The sequence below is a fragment of the Lepisosteus oculatus genome, chromosome 8, assembly GCF_040954835.1.
Source record: "Lepisosteus oculatus isolate fLepOcu1 chromosome 8, fLepOcu1.hap2, whole genome shotgun sequence".
Lineage (NCBI taxonomy): Eukaryota > Metazoa > Chordata > Actinopteri > Semionotiformes > Lepisosteidae > Lepisosteus > Lepisosteus oculatus.
Window position 1 is genome coordinate 48,393,945 of NC_090703.1, and position 18,641 is coordinate 48,412,585.

At 46.3% G+C, this 18,641-nt stretch overlaps 1 protein-coding gene across 4 annotated transcripts in view; it reads left to right on the plus strand.

Annotated features, from left to right (window-relative positions):
* The window catches only part of LOC102695009 (connector enhancer of kinase suppressor of ras 2), a 103,076-nt gene that overhangs the window by 56,118 nt on the left and 28,317 nt on the right, over positions 1-18,641 (plus strand). For 2 of the 4 annotated variants that reach the window (XM_069193667.1, XM_069193668.1), the window contains exons 9-12: positions 4,254-4,400; positions 12,427-12,557; positions 13,003-13,214; positions 13,904-13,990. In XM_069193667.1, coding sequence (XP_069049768.1) covers positions 4,254-4,400; positions 12,427-12,557; positions 13,003-13,214; positions 13,904-13,990 — 577 coding nt within the window. The remainder of the gene's footprint in view (positions 1-4,253; positions 4,401-12,426; positions 12,558-13,002; positions 13,215-13,903; positions 13,991-18,641) is intronic. The other 2 variants (XM_069193669.1, XM_069193670.1) reach the window with 1 other exon arrangement.

The window sequence follows — 18,641 nt, forward strand, 5'->3', positions numbered from 1 at the left end:
ACAGGCAATATTTGTTGTGGAGCAGAACGGCTTTTATAATGTGATCTTACTCAGATCTAGTCAACAAAAGGTAACAAATGTACAGTATCCACCATCTGTTGTTGTATTACTTACAAAAGCCCACAGCTCTCCAGACTCTCAGCATCTTGAACTGCTATGCGACTGGACTTGTTTCCACCCCTGGAAATCTCTGTTTTTTTTTTTCAGGAGCTATTAGACTCAAGAAGGCACTCATGGGCTGCACTCTTCAAGACCCTGAAACCGTGGTCGGTTTCAGACCTCACTGAGCTGATGTGTTATGTTTTGAATGGGATATGTCAGCAAGGGCTTTTAGCTGCTGTCAGGAGGGTTGTTTCCTCGAAACTATATTGGATACATATGAGTTTGTGTCTTAACTGGTGTCTGTTACTCGTGCAGACAATGTTTAAATGCTCTGCTGTTCATCTGTCAGCCGAGTTTTCTGGTCCCACTGGAATTATTTTATTGGATTTCACATTGATTGGATAATGCTCTTCCCAGTTCATATTTGGATGGATGAGTGGATGGATGTATAGACAGAGAGACAGGCGAGTTCTTCATATAGAGCTATCATTTATAACCACCTCCGTGAGCACTTAATACTTGCAGCATTTTTTTTCCCATTTTAAATGGATCCTTTATAAATTAGGGGACTTCATGCTAGACTGTGGCAGTCCAGGGACTTAAAAGTCCCTCAGTGCTGATGGGGGAGAAAAAAATAGAAGAGGCTCAGTATTAATTCTGTGGCTGGCTTACGCAGTTATATATCATACGAACTGGTGTCAGTACACTGGGTTTGTTCCTCGTCACCTCCCATCCCCTGGTATCATGTGAGTGTAGTGATGAGCCACGCATCACTGGAGCAGCCCTGCAATCGAGCCCCCACTGTGCAGCACTGGGCCTTGTCCATAGAACCATGCTGACAGTAGGCGGGCATAGTGCGTCGCGTGAGCTGGGGTTCATGATGGCTGGCACGCCAGGAGTTCACAGTTCATACTGCAGTATTACACTCCTTTGGACAGCTTGGATCGCCTTCCCTCCTTCCTTTTAAGTTTGCGCTGGCTTCTGGCTCTGTCAATATTCAATCCATGTAATGTCTCTCCAAGTGGGGCCTGATCTGGATAGGGGCAGCATCTGTATCCAGCTCCACGTGCAGGATACGTTGTCGAGTCTGTAGCTGTGCTTTCTGTGTGAGCTCATGAGGGAGTCTTCACTGTGTGAATGTGAGGATTTAAGCACCTCTTGGCACCTATTGAATTGACACAGGTTCAGTACACAAGTGCAGAGCTTCATTTTTCACGTGTTCGGGCTGCGTTTTGAAAATACATTTCATTCCATTCATTTTGTCAGCAGTCTGCACTTAACAGGATGGACATGGGTTATGCTGTGCTTTAGTCCGTTGAAGATTTTTTTTTCCCAGGTATCTGATGAGATGAGTGTTCCTGTGTTTAACTTTGCTCTGCTGGTTAAATTACACAACTTAGGAGAGCAGCAAGAGACCTCTTCACCTGCTTTTGACATGTGCTGGGGATTGAATCAAAGTGTTTGAAGTCCCTACACTCTGCAGTAATTAGAAAACATATAAAAGTATACAAACAAAAATACAGGAGGTAGATACAGATTTTCTTTTCAGAAACTCTCAAGAGTGCAGGAGCAGTGACAAAAAAAAAATCTAATTAGGCTGATTTTAATTATTCTGCAAATAAAACCGCATTCATACATACATTATACAATCGAAAAAGTAACAACGCACCCATGCATAATTAATTTTGTCTTAGAAATAATCAGGACCTTGGGGGATTGCTCTCACTTCAGAAGGAGAGATTTTTCAGTCCTCAGTGGCCATCACTGCAGCAAGCACTCACACGTTATGCTGAACGGCCCTGATAATTGTTGGTTGTCCATCTATCCAGTGATGGCTTCGTGCTTGGATGACCAATAATTATTTCTGTGCAGAGGTCCATGGAGATGACTGTCATCAACGCGTTTTGCGTGGGGAAGTTGGGTCATTCCATTATGCTGGGAGATGCTCATCCTGACGTGACCTCTCTGTTGTTCCTTTTAAGGGGGCACGTCGTGACGCATTGGTGGTATTTAACACTGAGCCTCTTTCATAGATGGCAGATAGTTAGATATACAGCTCAGTCCTTTATAGTTTTTTTTTCTTTTCGTATCCCGTACCTTCCAAGAGACTCACCCGTGTGAGGAACAAAAAAAAAGAGGTTTCAGGAGCTGACTGGACGCAGAGGTGAAATGCTCTGTCACAGCTTCTTAGGAAGTTTCCATCGGCTGTCGTCAAGCGACTGATCTGTTTACAGCTGCTGTTTCACAAATCATCTCCCTTCCATCGACTTCCACGCCAAGCTGTCGCACCCTGGGACCGGTCGTGTCACATCAGACTGAACAGATGAACTCCCAGTCAGCAGGCCTCAGTGTGCATATATATATGTAGCTCTGTCTGCCTGCTTTGATGATGGAGCCTGGCACGTCTGACCCGGGTGATAGCTGATCAGCCTTTGAACTGCAGGGTCAGACTGGACACAAATACCCCCCACGGCTCTCCAAGATGTATTCTTAAGTTTTAAAGAGCCCCCACATCTCTCCTTCGGCTCCTCCAAGATGTTCTGCACAGCTGAACCCCTGTTCCCGAGAGACAGAAATGCGCGTGCCTTTGTTTTTCCTCTCCCTTTGCCCTGTGTGGTTACGGTTTTTGCATTCACAAAGGCTCTGCAATGTGTTTTGTCCTGACCTCTCCACTGCCTGAAGAAAGAGGGGGTGTGCAAGAGGGAGCCGAATTATTGCAGCGAGTTAGAAAACCAGATCATTGCTGAGTGCTTGGATGGCATCTGAGTCCATCATATTTAGTGCAGTCTGCCAGGGACAAAGGGCAGTCCTTGCATAGGCCTTGGCCTCTTCCTCCAGCAGAAAGATACAGGAAATGCGGTAGCTCTTCTGCAAAAGCTAAATGACCAGATGACTAGAATATTTCAGTTCGTGCACATCTTATAATCAGGTGGCATCTGACTAGACAAGGCATACCTGCGGTAGTGAGGATAGTGTCAGTTAATCACAGCTGTTTGTCAATGTCTAAGCTGAGTGCCACTCTGCCTGGCGTCTGGGGCTGATGAGTTAACAATAGCTCTGCTTATGAGGTGTGCTTCATGCTGCTTGGCAAGTGAACTGTAGAGCAAATAACAAAATTGCTGCACTGTGCTTCAGTGCATTCGAACAGCAGTGCCAGACCTGTGCTGCAAAGGTGCATGAGTGTAAGATGACTGACCTCCGGTCTGAAATTCCTGTTTGTTGCAGAGACAAAACTGTTGTTTTTGGCCTTTTTCTTGGTGGCGAGATTCATTGCCATGTGTGGGGAGTAAAACCAGACTGGTGGCAACTGTTTATGGACTCGTTTATTAGCTGCTAAGGGTCGATTAATTGAAACAATCCGCTGTAGACTTTAAAAAGCTGTTGGAATTTTGAGTGGCAAAAATGTTCATACAAACCTGGGGAAAACAATGCAGTTATACATCCTGCGGACTTTAAAATAGACCTTTTAGATGATGTCACTACAGCTTCGTCCCTAAGCGCCTGCTGGAGCTGAGTGCTTTCTCTCTGACTGTAACCTTGTTTGTCATTTCCTGTCTGCCATGTAGAGTGCTATCTCATTTCGCTTAGGTGGGCTTTGGTAAGCGGAGGCTGGGGCCAATTTGAAAAATTTGAAAACGGAAAAGGTTCTCGATTTCTCAGTGGCAGCTGGAGACAAGACGGCGTTCTTGCCTTCCAGTAAAGATAATGAACAACTGAACCGAAATGCTTCCTCTTTGTTTGTGAGGTTCAGTGGCGGACGTCCTATAATCCCCCAGGTGGAGGGGGGCTCTGTGTGATCCTGAGTGTGACTGGGCTGAGTCTGTGTGTCTTTATACTTGTATTCACCTCGGTTTTAATTTCAGTGCCCCAGCCATGAGAGGCACTGCACAGAATAAAGATAATTCTTATTATTGATTGGCAACCCAGCACCAGTGGCATAGTGGTTAGCAGATGTTTTTGCAAGCTGGAAAAGAAAAGCAGTCACATGGCACGGTGTAAACCAGAGTGTGGGGGCTGGGCGTGCCTGTGGCTCATAGTCAAGAGTTTCGCGTCCAGTGCGAACACCCCCTGATTGCACGCCACGCTCTGCATGCCGGAGGTGAATAGGAGTACAGTCTGTGTTTTTTGTGGCCTGTGTCTGTGCTCCCTAGGTGGGCTGGCAGCTGAAGAACCTGGTGAACGCCCTGAGAGAGGACCCTGGCGGAGTCATCCTCACGCTGAAGAAGAGACCGCAGAATACCTTGACCTCCGCCCCCGCCCTGCTCAAGAATGTGCGGTGGAAACCCCTCGCCCTGCAGGTAACCCCCCCCACTCCCTGATCCACCAAGCGACCCCCCCACCCAAAAAAAAAATGTATCCCCTATCCCACCTTCTTTCTCTGCGCTCCTTGTGAATGGCCACCAGCCTCTCCAGAGTGCAGGAACAAGATGCACGTTTCAGGTCTCTTCATGATTTCAGCGGCTCCTTTTTCCGGCTGGAATCCACCACTTAAACACTGCAGGCACACCCAGCTTTCAGAAGGGTAAAATTAAAACAGCAATAAAATGAATACAATTTACATCCAGGTTAATGGGCAGATATCAAGAACTAAACTCAATTTAATTCAATACACATGGCAATTTCTGCTAGCAGGCAAAATGTCTCATATAATGTAGTGAGCAGGACTGCCTGCAATATTGCAGAGAGAGTCTGGGAGATAATTGATATTTATTAAGTGCAGTGCAGGCTGAAACCATTATTTACAGCACTCATCTCTATTTTTCCGTTTGATCACTGAAGGCCAGTTGAAAAAATATGTCCATCTGCTTCTTTGCTCCAATTAATAAATCCTGAAGATTTTATGACTGGGAAGTAATCAGCTGTTCACTTCTGAAAACTTTCTGCCATTTTACCAATAGATAAATATGAAGTAGATTATCACTGACTGTCAAGATCTGCTTAAGCCATCCTTTACATACTGCCCAGATATTTTTGGTCTTCATCCTTTGAGTCTCTCCAGGGCTGAGATGTTGAGGTGTTTGTGAAAATTTGTACATGTATGTACTATATATAAAAAATGTATGCATATAATTTATATGAACTATATGCAATGACAGGCATTGAATAATCCACCAAATGTAAGAAAAAACACATCACACATAGAACTAGTATTATATATATATACATTTTATTTGTGGCAGTATATTTCTTAATTGTGACAGACAGCCGTTTCATAAAAAGCATTCGAAAGTTAAACTTGGAATATCGGATTCACTTTCAAATACAGTACATGTTTGTACAGCGCAGTGTACCATATGATTTATGTTTCTTAAAAAAAAGATCTACGAGATAATGGAACCTAACGCGCTTAAGGTAAATCGTACAGGGCTTAGATGTGGGTCAGCTGGTCGTGCGTAATGTTACTTTCATCTCAAATATCGGCAGAGCAGCCAAGAAGGCAGGAGAAACCCCATCTCCCATCTCCCATCTTCATCCCACGCTGTCTGCCCGGTCGTGTTCCCTAATTTTCCGAAGTCTTCCTCCGCCAAGTAGTTCCTCCCTGCTGCATGTGAGGAAGAGCACGGTTCTCCCAGCATGCCTTTCTCATGCCTGGCAGCTTGCTCTCAGGCTGCTTAACCATAAGAGGAAGGGCAGCTGCTCTCAGGGTTTGTCTCCTTAAAACCGCAAACAGAAACGTCGGTAGGTACTGTGTGAGAAATGACGGATGACTTGGTCGTTAATAAAAATGTGCTCATTGCATTCCGGATTCCCACGATTCATGCTGACAAAGTCAGTATTTGCAAGAGATGTGGGAAGAGAAACCCATCCAGAACCTTAGCTGGTTCTCGATGTATCCGAGAACCATGAAACTCGTTTCACTCGTCACTGCTGCCAGCATCGTCTTCTTCCTCGACCCAGGCCAGAGCTGGTGTGGATTTGCCTCATGCTTTGGCCAGACTCCTCCTAGGGAAGCTTTTTGTACAGCACGATTCTAAGCTCTGAGGCCTTTGGTCTTTGCAGTGCTTTGTCATTTTATTAATATTTTTCCAATTCATTCCTGATTAGCCATGGTGCTGTTTTTAGATGTTATTGAAATCACACCTAGGAGAAGTAAAAGTAAGTTGCTCTACCGGTTTTGGTGGTTAGCAGTAGTTCATCTGCCCTTCAGTACCGCTGATGAGCAATTTCATTTTGCAAGCCATAGAGGAAATCCTGTGTTGGGGCTCGTGCCCTGTGCTGACAGAGCCCGTTCTACTGGCTTGCTCATGGCGTGACTCAGCTACTCCACTGACGGTGATCTGATCGGCCCTGATCGCTGGAGGGCGTGGCATGATCAAGTGGGCTCCTCACCCCATCACTCCTCTGCCGCCTGCCACCCGCCACCCCCTGTCCTTCGAACCCATTCCCATCCCAGTCCTGAGCCACACTCTGGCACCCCTGGCTTCAGTCGGGTCAAAACACCTTAACAGGATTGTGTGTGAGAATGAGAGAGAGAATGTGTGCTCTTAAGCTGTACTTTTGGCCTTTGTTAACAAGCGGCATACAGTTTGGGAGAGGGGACCGAATCCTGGACTCACAATAAACCTTGTGAGATAACTCTCCTGCTTTGTCACGAGGCGATTGGGTTTTTTTTTCACGAGAGACAGGGGCAATAATAGCAGAGGTGTGTGTGTGTGTGTGGGGGGGTTCCCTAAAATCCTAAGCGCCCTGTTATCTCAACCCCCGAACCGCTGGAGCCGGGGGGGTGTAACGGGCTGGACACGAAGCAGTGGGCTGCGGTCCAGAGAATTGTGGGAGGTGGGGCAGGGTTGCCGCTCTGCTGAAGGGAGCTGTGTGGTTTGCCGTTCGGGGAGCCCTCGATTGCACAGCTGCGTCTATTTTTAGTAGTGTATTAAGGCTAATTCATTTTCATGCGGCACGCCTGCCTGCCTTGATGTGGCAAAGCACTCTCTTGTTCCATTTCTGAAGCATCAACAGAAAAATCCATATGCGCACAGAATATTAAGTGCATGCCTTACACAGTGCCTGAGCTGTTGTGTGCATACCCATAGACTTCGGTACAGAAAAAAAAAACATGGACTGCATTGCTTTTGCATAGTTGTATTTGCATTTACAGCTGTATGCATTAGTCACATCTTGTATTGAGTAATGTGTATGCGTATTTGGATGATAAGTGATGGCTTCTTTTTATTATGCGTTCAGCTTTTTCATGGTTCATCTGGTGTGTATTGTGTGTCTGTACACACAGCATCCTGATGTTGACTTGCTCTGTACTAGTGCTGTGTACTTTAATATTTTCCTCAATACCCAGTACTTAGTGAATGAGGACTGTAAAAAAAGAAAAAACAGTAAAATGCAAAGGAAGAAGCTGCCATCTGTTCTCTGTTCTTTACACTGGCAAAGCAATCGCAGGTGCCAAACCTCCCCCTTTTACCTTTCCAGGATTTGGATCTGAATGAGACGATGAAAGGTTCCCAGACTGTTACAACAGCCAAGTAAAAAATCTCGATATATTTGTTTCCATTTTTTTTAAGTGTGTGTGTAGCTGGCGCTGGTGATGTTAAAACTAGTAACGGTGTTGCTGAGAATTTTGTTAATTTGATTAAATCAGTAGCCTCTTTTAAATACTGGCTTTTGTAAATATTTGCCTTGGTATATTACCTTTTTTCCTCATGTTGCTGGCCCAAGTAAACACACAGAAAGTCTGAAACTGCCCACTGTCCAATCTCTCCTTTGGTGGCGTGGGGGGTTTTAAGTGTGAAGATTGTGACAGATAAGAGTTTCAGTACTGAAGGTACAAAAACCACAACTCACATGTGCTTCATTCTGTTGGGGTACATGGGCGGTCTTTGGGCTGTGTGTGTCTCACATTGGATCAATTCAGTAGCGAAGGCGTTTGTCTGCCAAATGCAAATTGCACAGTTGGGAAACCTTGGGGAAAGACTCTGGTTGTCCCCTCTGTCTCATATACAGCTGTGACGATATCTCTGTGGTGAAGAGACATTTGTCCAAGCTCCGATGAAAGCCATCTGAATGCACAGGCATGCATGTTGTCTGTTTTTGCACGAGTAAATAGCCTTTCGCATTTTTTATTTGTTTTTTACTTGTAATTAGCTGGGCCAGGAATGAGGAGCGTTTTGAAACAGAGCCACGTCAGATTTCGGGAACTGCAGTTTCTGAATTGGCAGATGTTTCGGAAGCACAAAGTGTGAAGCTGTTTTCGTTCAAGACTTTTTTTTTTAAATGAAAGAGGGTCTGGTAATTAATGTAGAAACAATGACACTGTACATGTACGTCTGTAGCAGTCTGGATGTCTGAAGAACTCCTGACTCGGTAGGTTTTGTTTTGGTGGCTGATGCTCTGAGTACTTTCTAATTTTGATGTAAGTCTGCGAGCTGTTGCAGGGGCCTCTGGGTCTTTGAAAGGGGACCGATTTCGTTTTGAAGCCGGTTTTGGTTTTCGTTTCACGGAAAGCTCTCTCAATGAACAGTTTGGTCAAATTGGCCCTTCCTGTGAAAAAGCTGATGGTTTTTTTGCTTCGCTTTGCTCATGTACCCAAGCGTGTTGACTGCATCTTGTACCTCCTGCATCTCTGCTGCTGCAGAAGGAGGCGTTGGTCCAACAAGACGCGAAGGGTGTCTTTATCTCCCGCCCTGGTCTTTCGGAAGCTCAGCTTACAGAGCTGCAGGGCTGAGGAAAGTGGGAGCCCTGGTGTTGAGTGGGAGAGGAGCCCCCCACAGTGCAGAGCAGAAAGTGAACACCCAAAGCCAGAGCAGAACTGAAAGATGGGAGATTGCGCACATCACAGCCCGGAGTCACATCGCGAGGAAATACCTGGAGTATCGCTCGAGTTCCCTTTGTCTTTTTTTCTAAATGCTGTTTTATCTCAATAAAATTACTATCCTGCCAGCTCTTTGTTCCCGAGCTCCTCTCAGTTGCGTTCAGCGTGTAATCTTGCTGTCAGAGCTGCTTGCCTACTGTCAGGGCTGAGGAGGCGACAAAGACAGGAAGGCGGCTGTGATAATTAGCAAATTACTGTTTTCACTCATTAGATGTCATAATTCTGGGAGGCTGGGAGCACTTTCTTCTCTCTCTCTTTTTCATTTGCTGCAAGCCCCTCACTGGATTAAGGACATGGGCAAAAAGTGTGTCAGAGGCAATTATTGGGGCAAATAATGATACCTGGACAGCAGTTGAAAGGTCATGGGGGTCTAAAGTGGGTATTTTGAGGTTTCAAAACAGCTGACCCCATTCTTTTCCCTTTTCTGTGGAATGAGCGTCATCAAATAGAAGGTATCCACCACACAGAGTCCGCACAGGTCTTTCTAAGCTGTTCCATTTGCTTTGTGATGAGCAGCGTTTTTCGTCAGTACCAGGGAGCCACAGTGCAGCCAACTTCAGCTCAGCTGTTCCTTGGGTTTGGAACTGAGTCTTAAACTGGTTGCACAGTCTCTTTACAGGTTAGATTAATCCCAAGACTGGCCCAAGACCGGGCAAGCTGAGCACCAGCCTGTTTTTGGTTGTTTTTCAGAGCACCACAGTGTTTTTCACCTGTCAGCACAGTGAAAGGAGAAGCGTGTTTAGGTATGAGATCAACCCCAATTCTTAGGATATTGCCAATTAGGCACACTAGATCTTCGCACCTTTACGCATGACACCACTGTTATTCATTCCTGGTGCTGGAGGTCTGGGTTTCTTCCCGGTTTCATTCTACCCTGAGTCCCTAATGACCTTTCTAGATTCAGTTGTGCGCTTAATTGTTTCCATGTTTGGACTCGTTAAGGCTTGCAAATGGCCTGTAAAAACCTGGTGGACTGCAGCCCCCCAGGAGGGAGGGCTGAACATCAAAGGCATATAGTGCATTTAAAACCCGGGACGGGAAGCAGAGGGCTGTGGGAATGTGTAACAAGCTATGCAGCCGTGTGGCTGAAGCTGAGGCCCTGGCATCCTTCAAGAAACAGCTGCCCGAGGTGCTTGGATCAATGTGCTAGCTGGGCCGGATGACCTCACCTGAAAGTTAACTGTGCATCCTATGTTCTGAAACGGTTAGAACTGGTGCAGAATGAGTGACTTTAAGTAGGCAAGAGATCCATAGCACCGCACTTCTATAACATCAGTAATTCTTTCTCGCTTTTCAGCTGCTCAGGAACAAATTATCCATCTCTTTCGAACAACTGGTACTCCATTTAAAAAATACCCAGTGTACAAAATAAAAGGTGGAGGGGGCACTCATAGAAAGCAAATCGAAATTTGCACGTTGCTTTTTACTGAACACACATTTCTGTTGCAGCGCCCACAACCAGAGGGCTATGAAACGTTATCAAACAGAATGAAGAGTTCAACATGAAGATGAATGCATTTTATTGTCTTTTTTATTACATTTTAATGTCTTTAATATCTTTGTCTGATTCCCACATGGTCTCCAGACCCATGGATGCAAGTGCAGTATACCAGCTGAACATCAGGCCCTGAAACAAATTTCTTACACTTGTACAGCGCTTTTCTGGACACTCCACTCAAAGCGCTTCACAGGTCGTGGGGATCCCCTCCACCACCACCAGTGTGCAGCCCCACCTGGGTGATGCGACAGCAGCCAGAGTACGTCAGTACACTCCCCACACACCAGCTCTCAGTGGGGAGGAGAGCAGAGTGATGAAGCCAGTTCAGAGATGGGGGTTATTAGGAGGTCGTGATTGGTAAAGGCCAGGGGGAAATGTGGCCAGGACACCGGGGTAACACCCCTACTCTTTTCGAGAAACCCCCTGGAACTTTAATGACTACAGAGAGTCAGGCCCTCGGTTTTACGTCACATCCAAAGCACGGCCCCTTTTTACAGTATAGTGTGCCAGCCACTATACTGGGGGATTATGACCCACACAGACTGCAGGGTGAGCGCCCCCTGCTGGCCCCACTATCACCTCTTCCAGCAGCAGCCTTAGCTTTTCCAGGAGGTCTCCCATCCAGGTATTGGCCAGGCTCTGTAGCTGCTGGCAGTATAGGGTTTAATAGGGGTTTTCATTCTTCCAGCGCTGTTAGAAGTACCACAGGTATGTTTTTATTCTTTCTTCCTCTGATCTGGTCCTGGAGCTCTTCATTCAGTTTTATATACAAACAATGTGCCTTTAGGTTTCACTGTGGCAGTCATTACCCAGTGTGGCTGGTTTTAAAAGGATTCTTTTAGCTTAAAAAAAAATGTCAGAACCCCCATTTTGGCTAATGTAACATCCCCAGAGACAGCGATAATTGATCTGAGTTAAGTCATTAAGAGCGATACAGAAGCTGGGAAGGCCCGAGACTCTCTGGGGTACAAGGGAACATTCCTGCTCTAAAATGCTTTCTTCTGCTTTTCCTGGTCAGCATGTGGTGCGAGGTTCAGTCATCACCTTTCTAATGTGCACAATAAAGGTGCACCAAAAGCTGCAGACTGTAATACTCATTAGAAGGACTTGAGATGTAACACGGTCTTGGTCTCTGTGAAGTTGCTTCAGTCAGAAGGGGATTCTTGACAATCTCTGATTCTCTTTGGTTGCTAGGGAGGCTGGTTAACAGTACCCCCTCCCCCCCCAACTGTTGTCACTATGAGACCTCGGTGAAGTGTTTCCTTGTTGCTAAGGACCTGTGCTTAGATGCTAAGAGAAGATGCCACGTTAGATAAATACAATGTTGCAGGAGGGAAGCAGGCTGCGCATCAGGTTGTGGGGTGGGGGGAGGCTAGGAGCCCCCAAAGTAAGGTGTACCCCTGTCTTAAGGAAACTGGCATTGATTTATGAACAGCGCTAAATGTTATTCTGAGCTCAGATGGAAACTTGGATGTTTGCTGTCCATTTGAGTTTAGCTACTGCTTTTGCTGAAATAGAGCAATGCACTGATGTTTGTGGTAATTCCCGATAAAGACAATTTCATTTTTTTTAACAGTTAATCATCTTTTGAAACCCTCAGGAGGATGCAAATTCTTAGAATAATAATAATAATAATAATAATAATCCAGTTTCTGTTGCATAACAGTTGGATCCATTTCAGGTTTCAGGTTCACTTTGCAGTGATGAAGCAGGAACATGTGATTTGCATGAGGTGAATAAAATCAGACTGATTAACCCTAAAATGTCAGCGCCAGCTTGTGACCTGTAGTACGCTACTGTATATACATGACCCTGAGGTCATTGAATGTGAGCTGCTATGCAAAGGATCATCCCTGGAAAGGGTCACGCTCTGTTGGCCAGTGTCCCTGATGGCCTGACCAGTCACACTCTCATGGACACACATCCTGCGCATTTTTTTTTTTCATTTTTGGTGGAGCAGGATGCTGTGCAACACCCTAACCCGTTGGGCTCCATGTCTCCACAGCCAATTCCAACCAGCCCCACCAGCAACTCTACCACACCAACCAGTACCATGGGCCTGTCTTCCAAGATGGACAGTTCCAACATGCACGATGTCTTCATCCTGTCGCCCGTCTCTGGACTCTATGGACCCAGGTAATGACCCGCTGATGACCACAGCACTGGTGCATCCCCCAGTCACTGGTTCACACATTATGCTTGTGCATCTGTTGATCAATCCACCAGGTTCTATCCATCAGCATTTGCTCATCAATTTCTCAAGGCTTGGGGCCATGCTTTTATTAAAGATCATTCATACCAAAAATCTAAAAACTCCTCCTTTTCACCCTCAGACACCAGAGTTCCACTTATCAAACATCTTGCTCAACTTGTCAGTAACTTTCAGGGTTTTGCCCAGTCTTTAGAAGCAGTTCCTATAGGATGACCAGTAGCAGTTACCGGATTAAGGCTCTGCAGGCCCAGGGCTGGAGATTCCTGGTTAAATTGACCTCATACCTCCGAGGATCATGGGTGTGTCTCCCCTTGAAGCACACGTTAAAACTGTGTCTGTTGTCCTCCCCCTCCTGTCACACGCGTGCAGGGACGAGATGGGCATCATGTCCTGCGATGACATCAGCAAGTACAATATGGGGAAGTCGGGCATGAAAGGCTCCGAGTCCCCCAGCTACTTCCTGGACCACGAGAGTGGGAAGTACTACACGCTGATGGAAGGGGAGGGGGTGCCCCTGGGCCCCGAGTACGAGAGGGGCCGCTCGACCGGGGTGCGCCGGAGAGAGAAGACGCCCACGCACGGTGAGTCCGGACGCCAGCCTGCACCGCCGTCCACCACTGCCCTCGGCAGCGCCGCCTTTTCATCCCGCCCCTTCTTAAACACGTCTGGCGTCGGCGTGGGTTTGTGCGTGAGCGGGTGGTGCCCCTGAAAAATCTCGGCACTGCACCCCATTCGCACGGGGGTCCCCCCACTGCAGCACGACGATCGCTTCTCCGGGAAGCAAAATTCCAAGTATACGTTATTATGGAAGCATAGATAAAAAACCCTTCGTTTTGAACAGACAGGAAGCTCTTCCTCGTGTCTGCGTGCTCTGAGCACATGGTCAGTTAGCACTCTCCTTCCCTTCCTTTAACGCGGAATGGAGAAAATGGACATCGCACACTGTTGGGCCCAGTCCTGGCATGCTTACTGTCCTCGAAAGATGAATAAAGGGCGCGTTGGTTTCCTCCCCTGGCTGGGGATGGACTTCCTCCTGGAGTGAACGAGCCTGCTGGTGGAGATAAAGCACTGGCCACTGAAGCCAGAGCATTTTCCACAGTAACAGTCTGCCAGGGAATTAGTGGTGGAAGGATTCCAGTGCAGTAATTGCTTCGGCTTTGCTTATCTGATCTGTGGGAAGCATGTTGTGCAGCAGAACAGACCCCCCCCCCCCGGCACCCTCCCTCTGTTCTTACATGGCGGCTGATGTGCTCCTCGGGCTTCTTTCCAGGTGACCTAAGGCCGGTTTCCATGCCAACGGAGTACAGCTGGATGGGTGAGACCAAGGAGCCCAACATGTACAAGAGGGGGAGCAGAGGTGGGTTCCCCGTTAACAGAGGTGGTACGATCCAAAAGCCGTTGGCTTCAGAGGACGAGCTTCCATTAAAGATGTATTTTTCCACTGTTGTATTTACGCTGTGGGAAATAACTTTCTCAATTCAGCATTACCATGTAAAGGAGATATGTTTAATTCTGAGAGGTGTCGGCTGACTCATTTGCAACGGTGATCACATTTTTTTTTTGCGTATTCCTTCAGTTACAGTCCAGGTCTCTGTGGTGTGACCATTTGTCTGCAGAACAGTGTTCTTGGGTCTGGCATGCTTTTGAAATGGAAATAAACTTTCTGTTACTTGCTGATTGTAGTGCTTTGAGCTGAACAGCTGAACCACAGGCCTAAAGAGAATTAATCAGCTTTCCTTCAGTATTGTGAAGCAGCTCGGACTACCTGGCTAACAATTTCTAATGCCCCAGTCATGACACTAAAATATTTGTTTAAAAAATGGCCCAGCCTCTCGAGAGAGTGGGTATCCTCCTGCCATTATCAAATGCGTGCTGTGGTGAGCAGTTCAGCTGCTGAGTCTCCTGCTATGTTGATTCCTCTTCTGAGCCTTTCCTGTGCTGGGAGTAGAGAAGCAAGGGCTGTCTAACTGGCAGAGACTGCTGCAGGTGCTCCCAAAACCCTTTCCTTGTCTTTGGGGGACTTCTATGTCCACTGCTGGGACATTGTTGAAATTACAGCAGCTTTTGCACCCTCAGCTTGGTCAAAAGTAGTCCAAAACGCAAGGTTCATGACCTGTGAATGGTGAAGCAAATTTGTGCACAGGGATCGGAATTGCTGCTGCTCTGAAACCCTGTTCCAGCAGTGCCTGTGTTTGCTGAGAAGCGTGTGTGTGTAGGGATTTGAATGTTCAGTAGGTGTGATGCAAAGAGGCAAAGAGAGAAAGATTGATCAGCCAGTGTCTCAGAAAAGCATCCATCAACCTGCTTGTCATCAGTCTCCGGCTCCCCCCTCGGTTGTAATATCTAGCCTATCTGTCTACTGAGTGACACTGAGCTGAAACAGACAGAGTGCATTAATCAGAAAGAGGAGAGGGAGCACCTGCTCGAAAATTGGGGGAAATTTCAGAGATGAATTAAATGCTTTGACTGTACACAAGACTACAAGTCACACATTGGAAAGATACTGTAGGGAGACGGAGACGGCAGAAGAGAGAGAGAAATGTAGACAATTCACTAAATATTTCAGTGCGATTTTATTCTGAGTTGTTTTTTTTAGTCACCCTCTTAACTTTCCTGATTGTGATAGATAGATATAGATAGATATTTTAGGATGTAGACCAATGAGGAACCAGGAATTGACACGGAAAAGAAATGCAGCGTGACTCTTCCCCAGTTCCGCAAGATTATGAAGCACAAATATCTTGCTCAAAGGAGCTTGGGAATTCTGGCGATAGTGACGTCAAAGCATCTTGGCACAGCTGTTCACTCGGCTTTTTCCGATGAATTCCTCTTCAGGTCCTGCTGAGGCTCTGGGTTTCTGTCCTGCAGATCACACCAGCATCGATTCTGGGAAGGAATATCTCCCCTGTTATCTCAGCCTCTGGTGTTTTTCTTCAAGCCGTTTCAGAAATTGCTCACACAAGCGAAGCGGTCTAAAAATAGTCCCTCGAAATCTATATTTAATGTTTTTCTAGCTCCCCACTTTTAACCACTTCCTGGCAGGCCTGCGTGGGTTTCTTTCCGCGGCATGCTTGTGCAGAGACACACAAGACGGCCTCACCCTCACGGGCTCAGCCAGCGTGTCACAATCGCCTCACACCATCTACACACCCGCCTCTCTAACGGGGCGATGCAAATGAGCCCGGACCTGCTCCACTGCTGTGGGGTTATTGTCATCGGCCTGCAGGAGTCTGACACAAACCCCAGTGGGGGAATCCCCAGTAAAGATGAATGCCACATACACTAAATCCGACAAAAATGGATCTTTTTTCGAGTGTTGTCGGTCTTCTTCTTGATATCCAACCTTATTGGCAGTTACTGCTTTTATCCTGGCTAAACGTGATCAGGGTACGTTTTTTTCCCATTATGGGCTTTTTGCAGTGTTCAGACCCACGTTGGACTGGAATCCTTTCCTTGGTTCCTGCTCATATTCTGTTTCATGTTGTGTGGCACTGACGACACAACTGCGAGTAAATTCGAGAATTGTTGAACTGCACGCCCCCAGTGCAGCTGATGCTCCCTTCACCCACTGGTACACACCCTCCCCACGACACAACGGCGTGCAATCTGCTGCACAAGCACACAGCTGTGCAGCTCATCTTTGCACTCCTGCCTTTGGGCAGCGGGAGGGGGGGGAGGCCTCCATTGACTCTCATTCTATTTTGGGATTTATTTCTTATTTATACTTATTTCCTGTGCTACGCTCCGCCAAAAATGAAAAAGCACACAGGTGTGTGCCAAAAATCTTAATTAAATATTTGAAGTACATGGGTTTAGAAAAAATTATGTTCTTTCATTTTTTTTTAAATAGTCTTCATCATTGTAGTTACCTCTTCGGCACATGTGCTGCTCCACAAGCAACTGGACACACACACGTTGAACATGACAAATTCATAGATGGATTCATGATTCATTGTTTGCTTCGCTTTTTGTCCCTCATGCTTATTTATTAGATGTATCCTGTGTTCACTAAACTAAATATAAATAATTAAATCCACGTTTTTTGACATCTTGCCTGGCAGTCGTGCTTGCTGTATAGCAGTACTTAGTCAGTCAAGGTGCCCCAGAGATCAGAGTTCGTATACAGTGTGTGAGCAAAATACAGCACCTGATCAGGCATCAGTGGATAGTACATTCATTTGGAATTTGATGGTATATTAGTTTCAGGATGACTAGTGGGTTTCCAGTATTTTTTGCAGGTTAAGGGGAAGGGTTCTTAGTTGCTTTCTTCTCTTTATACATCCTAGTTTCTGGCAGTAAAAGTAAAACCAGGAAACCGCACAGTTACAAAATAGCACCCCAGTGGCATATGATACCCTAGATAACACAGGATGTGTTTTTATATGTGCACAAGGGTGCTAATTATTTAATCAATTAAACACACCTCTGTAACGTTTCCTAATAACCAGTATTTATCATTCTAGAGCAGATAGCATGTGAGAAGCCAAAAGGTTGTTGTTATAATTGTACGAATGTAGCCACCGCATCCCGAGACGATACACACACATTCACAGAGTCCTCCGCTCTGAAAGCTTTCCTCCACTGCAGAGCCCCCTGATTTGTATTCAGTTGGCACAGGCATGTCGGCAGCGGAGAGCCATCGTGAAAAGCCCATGAATAGCATTAAAGAAAGTGATTCCTGTTGGATGTGTGGGGGCGATTGCGCCGCACTCCCACGCACAGGAGCTAAATATAGAGGCCGCCCACCTAAGAGGGAGCAGCGCTGGTCTCTGCCGGCAGCCATGCTCTCCCCTCGACGGCCCCGGGCAGCTGCCCGCAGCGAGAGAGACGGCCAGTGTTTTCAGCCTTGCGCAGCCCTCAGCCTGCTTCGCTCCCCTCTGTTTGCGCCGCCACTGTAATCGCCTGGAAGAGATCCCCCTTCAAACAAAATGAGCTTGCTCTGACAGCTCTGAAGGCCGGCGCATGTTCTACTGAGAAACATTTAGGGAGACCTCTCTGTCCAATGGGCCGGCCAGGTCTGCTGTTCTTAGAACCAGATGCATGGGAATCATTTGGTTACTCAGTGCATTGGCAGTGTGGCTTGTTGACAAGGTTGATTCGAGAGATGCACCGCGTCTGATTGTTACTTGTTACTGGAATCATTGCTGTCTCTGACTGTAAATTAAGTTTAGCCCATGACATTATTGAAATTTAGACTGTCTCCAAATAGCCTCAGCAACAAGATACAGACACATATTGCCTGTGAGCAATGGTGAAACAAGGAACATTTGCCCCTTTAATTATTTCATGTGCCTTCAATTCTAGTTCTCAGAGATTATAATCCAACGTCACGTGGGTCAAAATTATTATTATTTACTCTTTTCTTCAGAGGTCTTCAGCGGCCGGTAACTTGAAAAAGCCTGAAAACCTCCCAGATTGTGGCCTGTAGGGATTTGGATTAGGAAAGGCCATATGAGCTGCTCAAAGATCGATGCTTACAAGAGAGCTTCATGCTGGAGCTGATCAATTAATTAATGAGGCAATGTCTCACTTCTTTGCCTGCTCTGCTGTGCAGTGCAGTTGCCCTGTGTCACGCAGGTAAGAACAGCACTAGGAGGTGAAATTGGTCCCCTCCTCTATGTGAAGCAGTTTGGATGAAAGGTGCTGTATAAATGTAATCTATCCATTGATAGGTTGTTTATTAAAATTAACAAATGAATACAGTTTCAACTTTCCTCTTCCCTTGTCTGATACAGATTATTTGTGGTTTATCTGCAGATGGTGGTCAAGTGTGACCATGGTGAACTGCACCAGTAGACCTGGTTCTGCTTCATGAAAACACAGTATTGCCTGCACTCTGTAGCTTTCCAACACGTCTCCCAGCTTCCCTCTGTTTCTCTGGGAGCTACCCTGAACGTAATGCACTGCACTAGCATTTTATCATCATTTTGTAAATGATAGGTGTTTGTTTTCATATCCTCTCGTTGATACTGGATTCCAGTACTCTGGCTATTTTCTGGGAACAATGT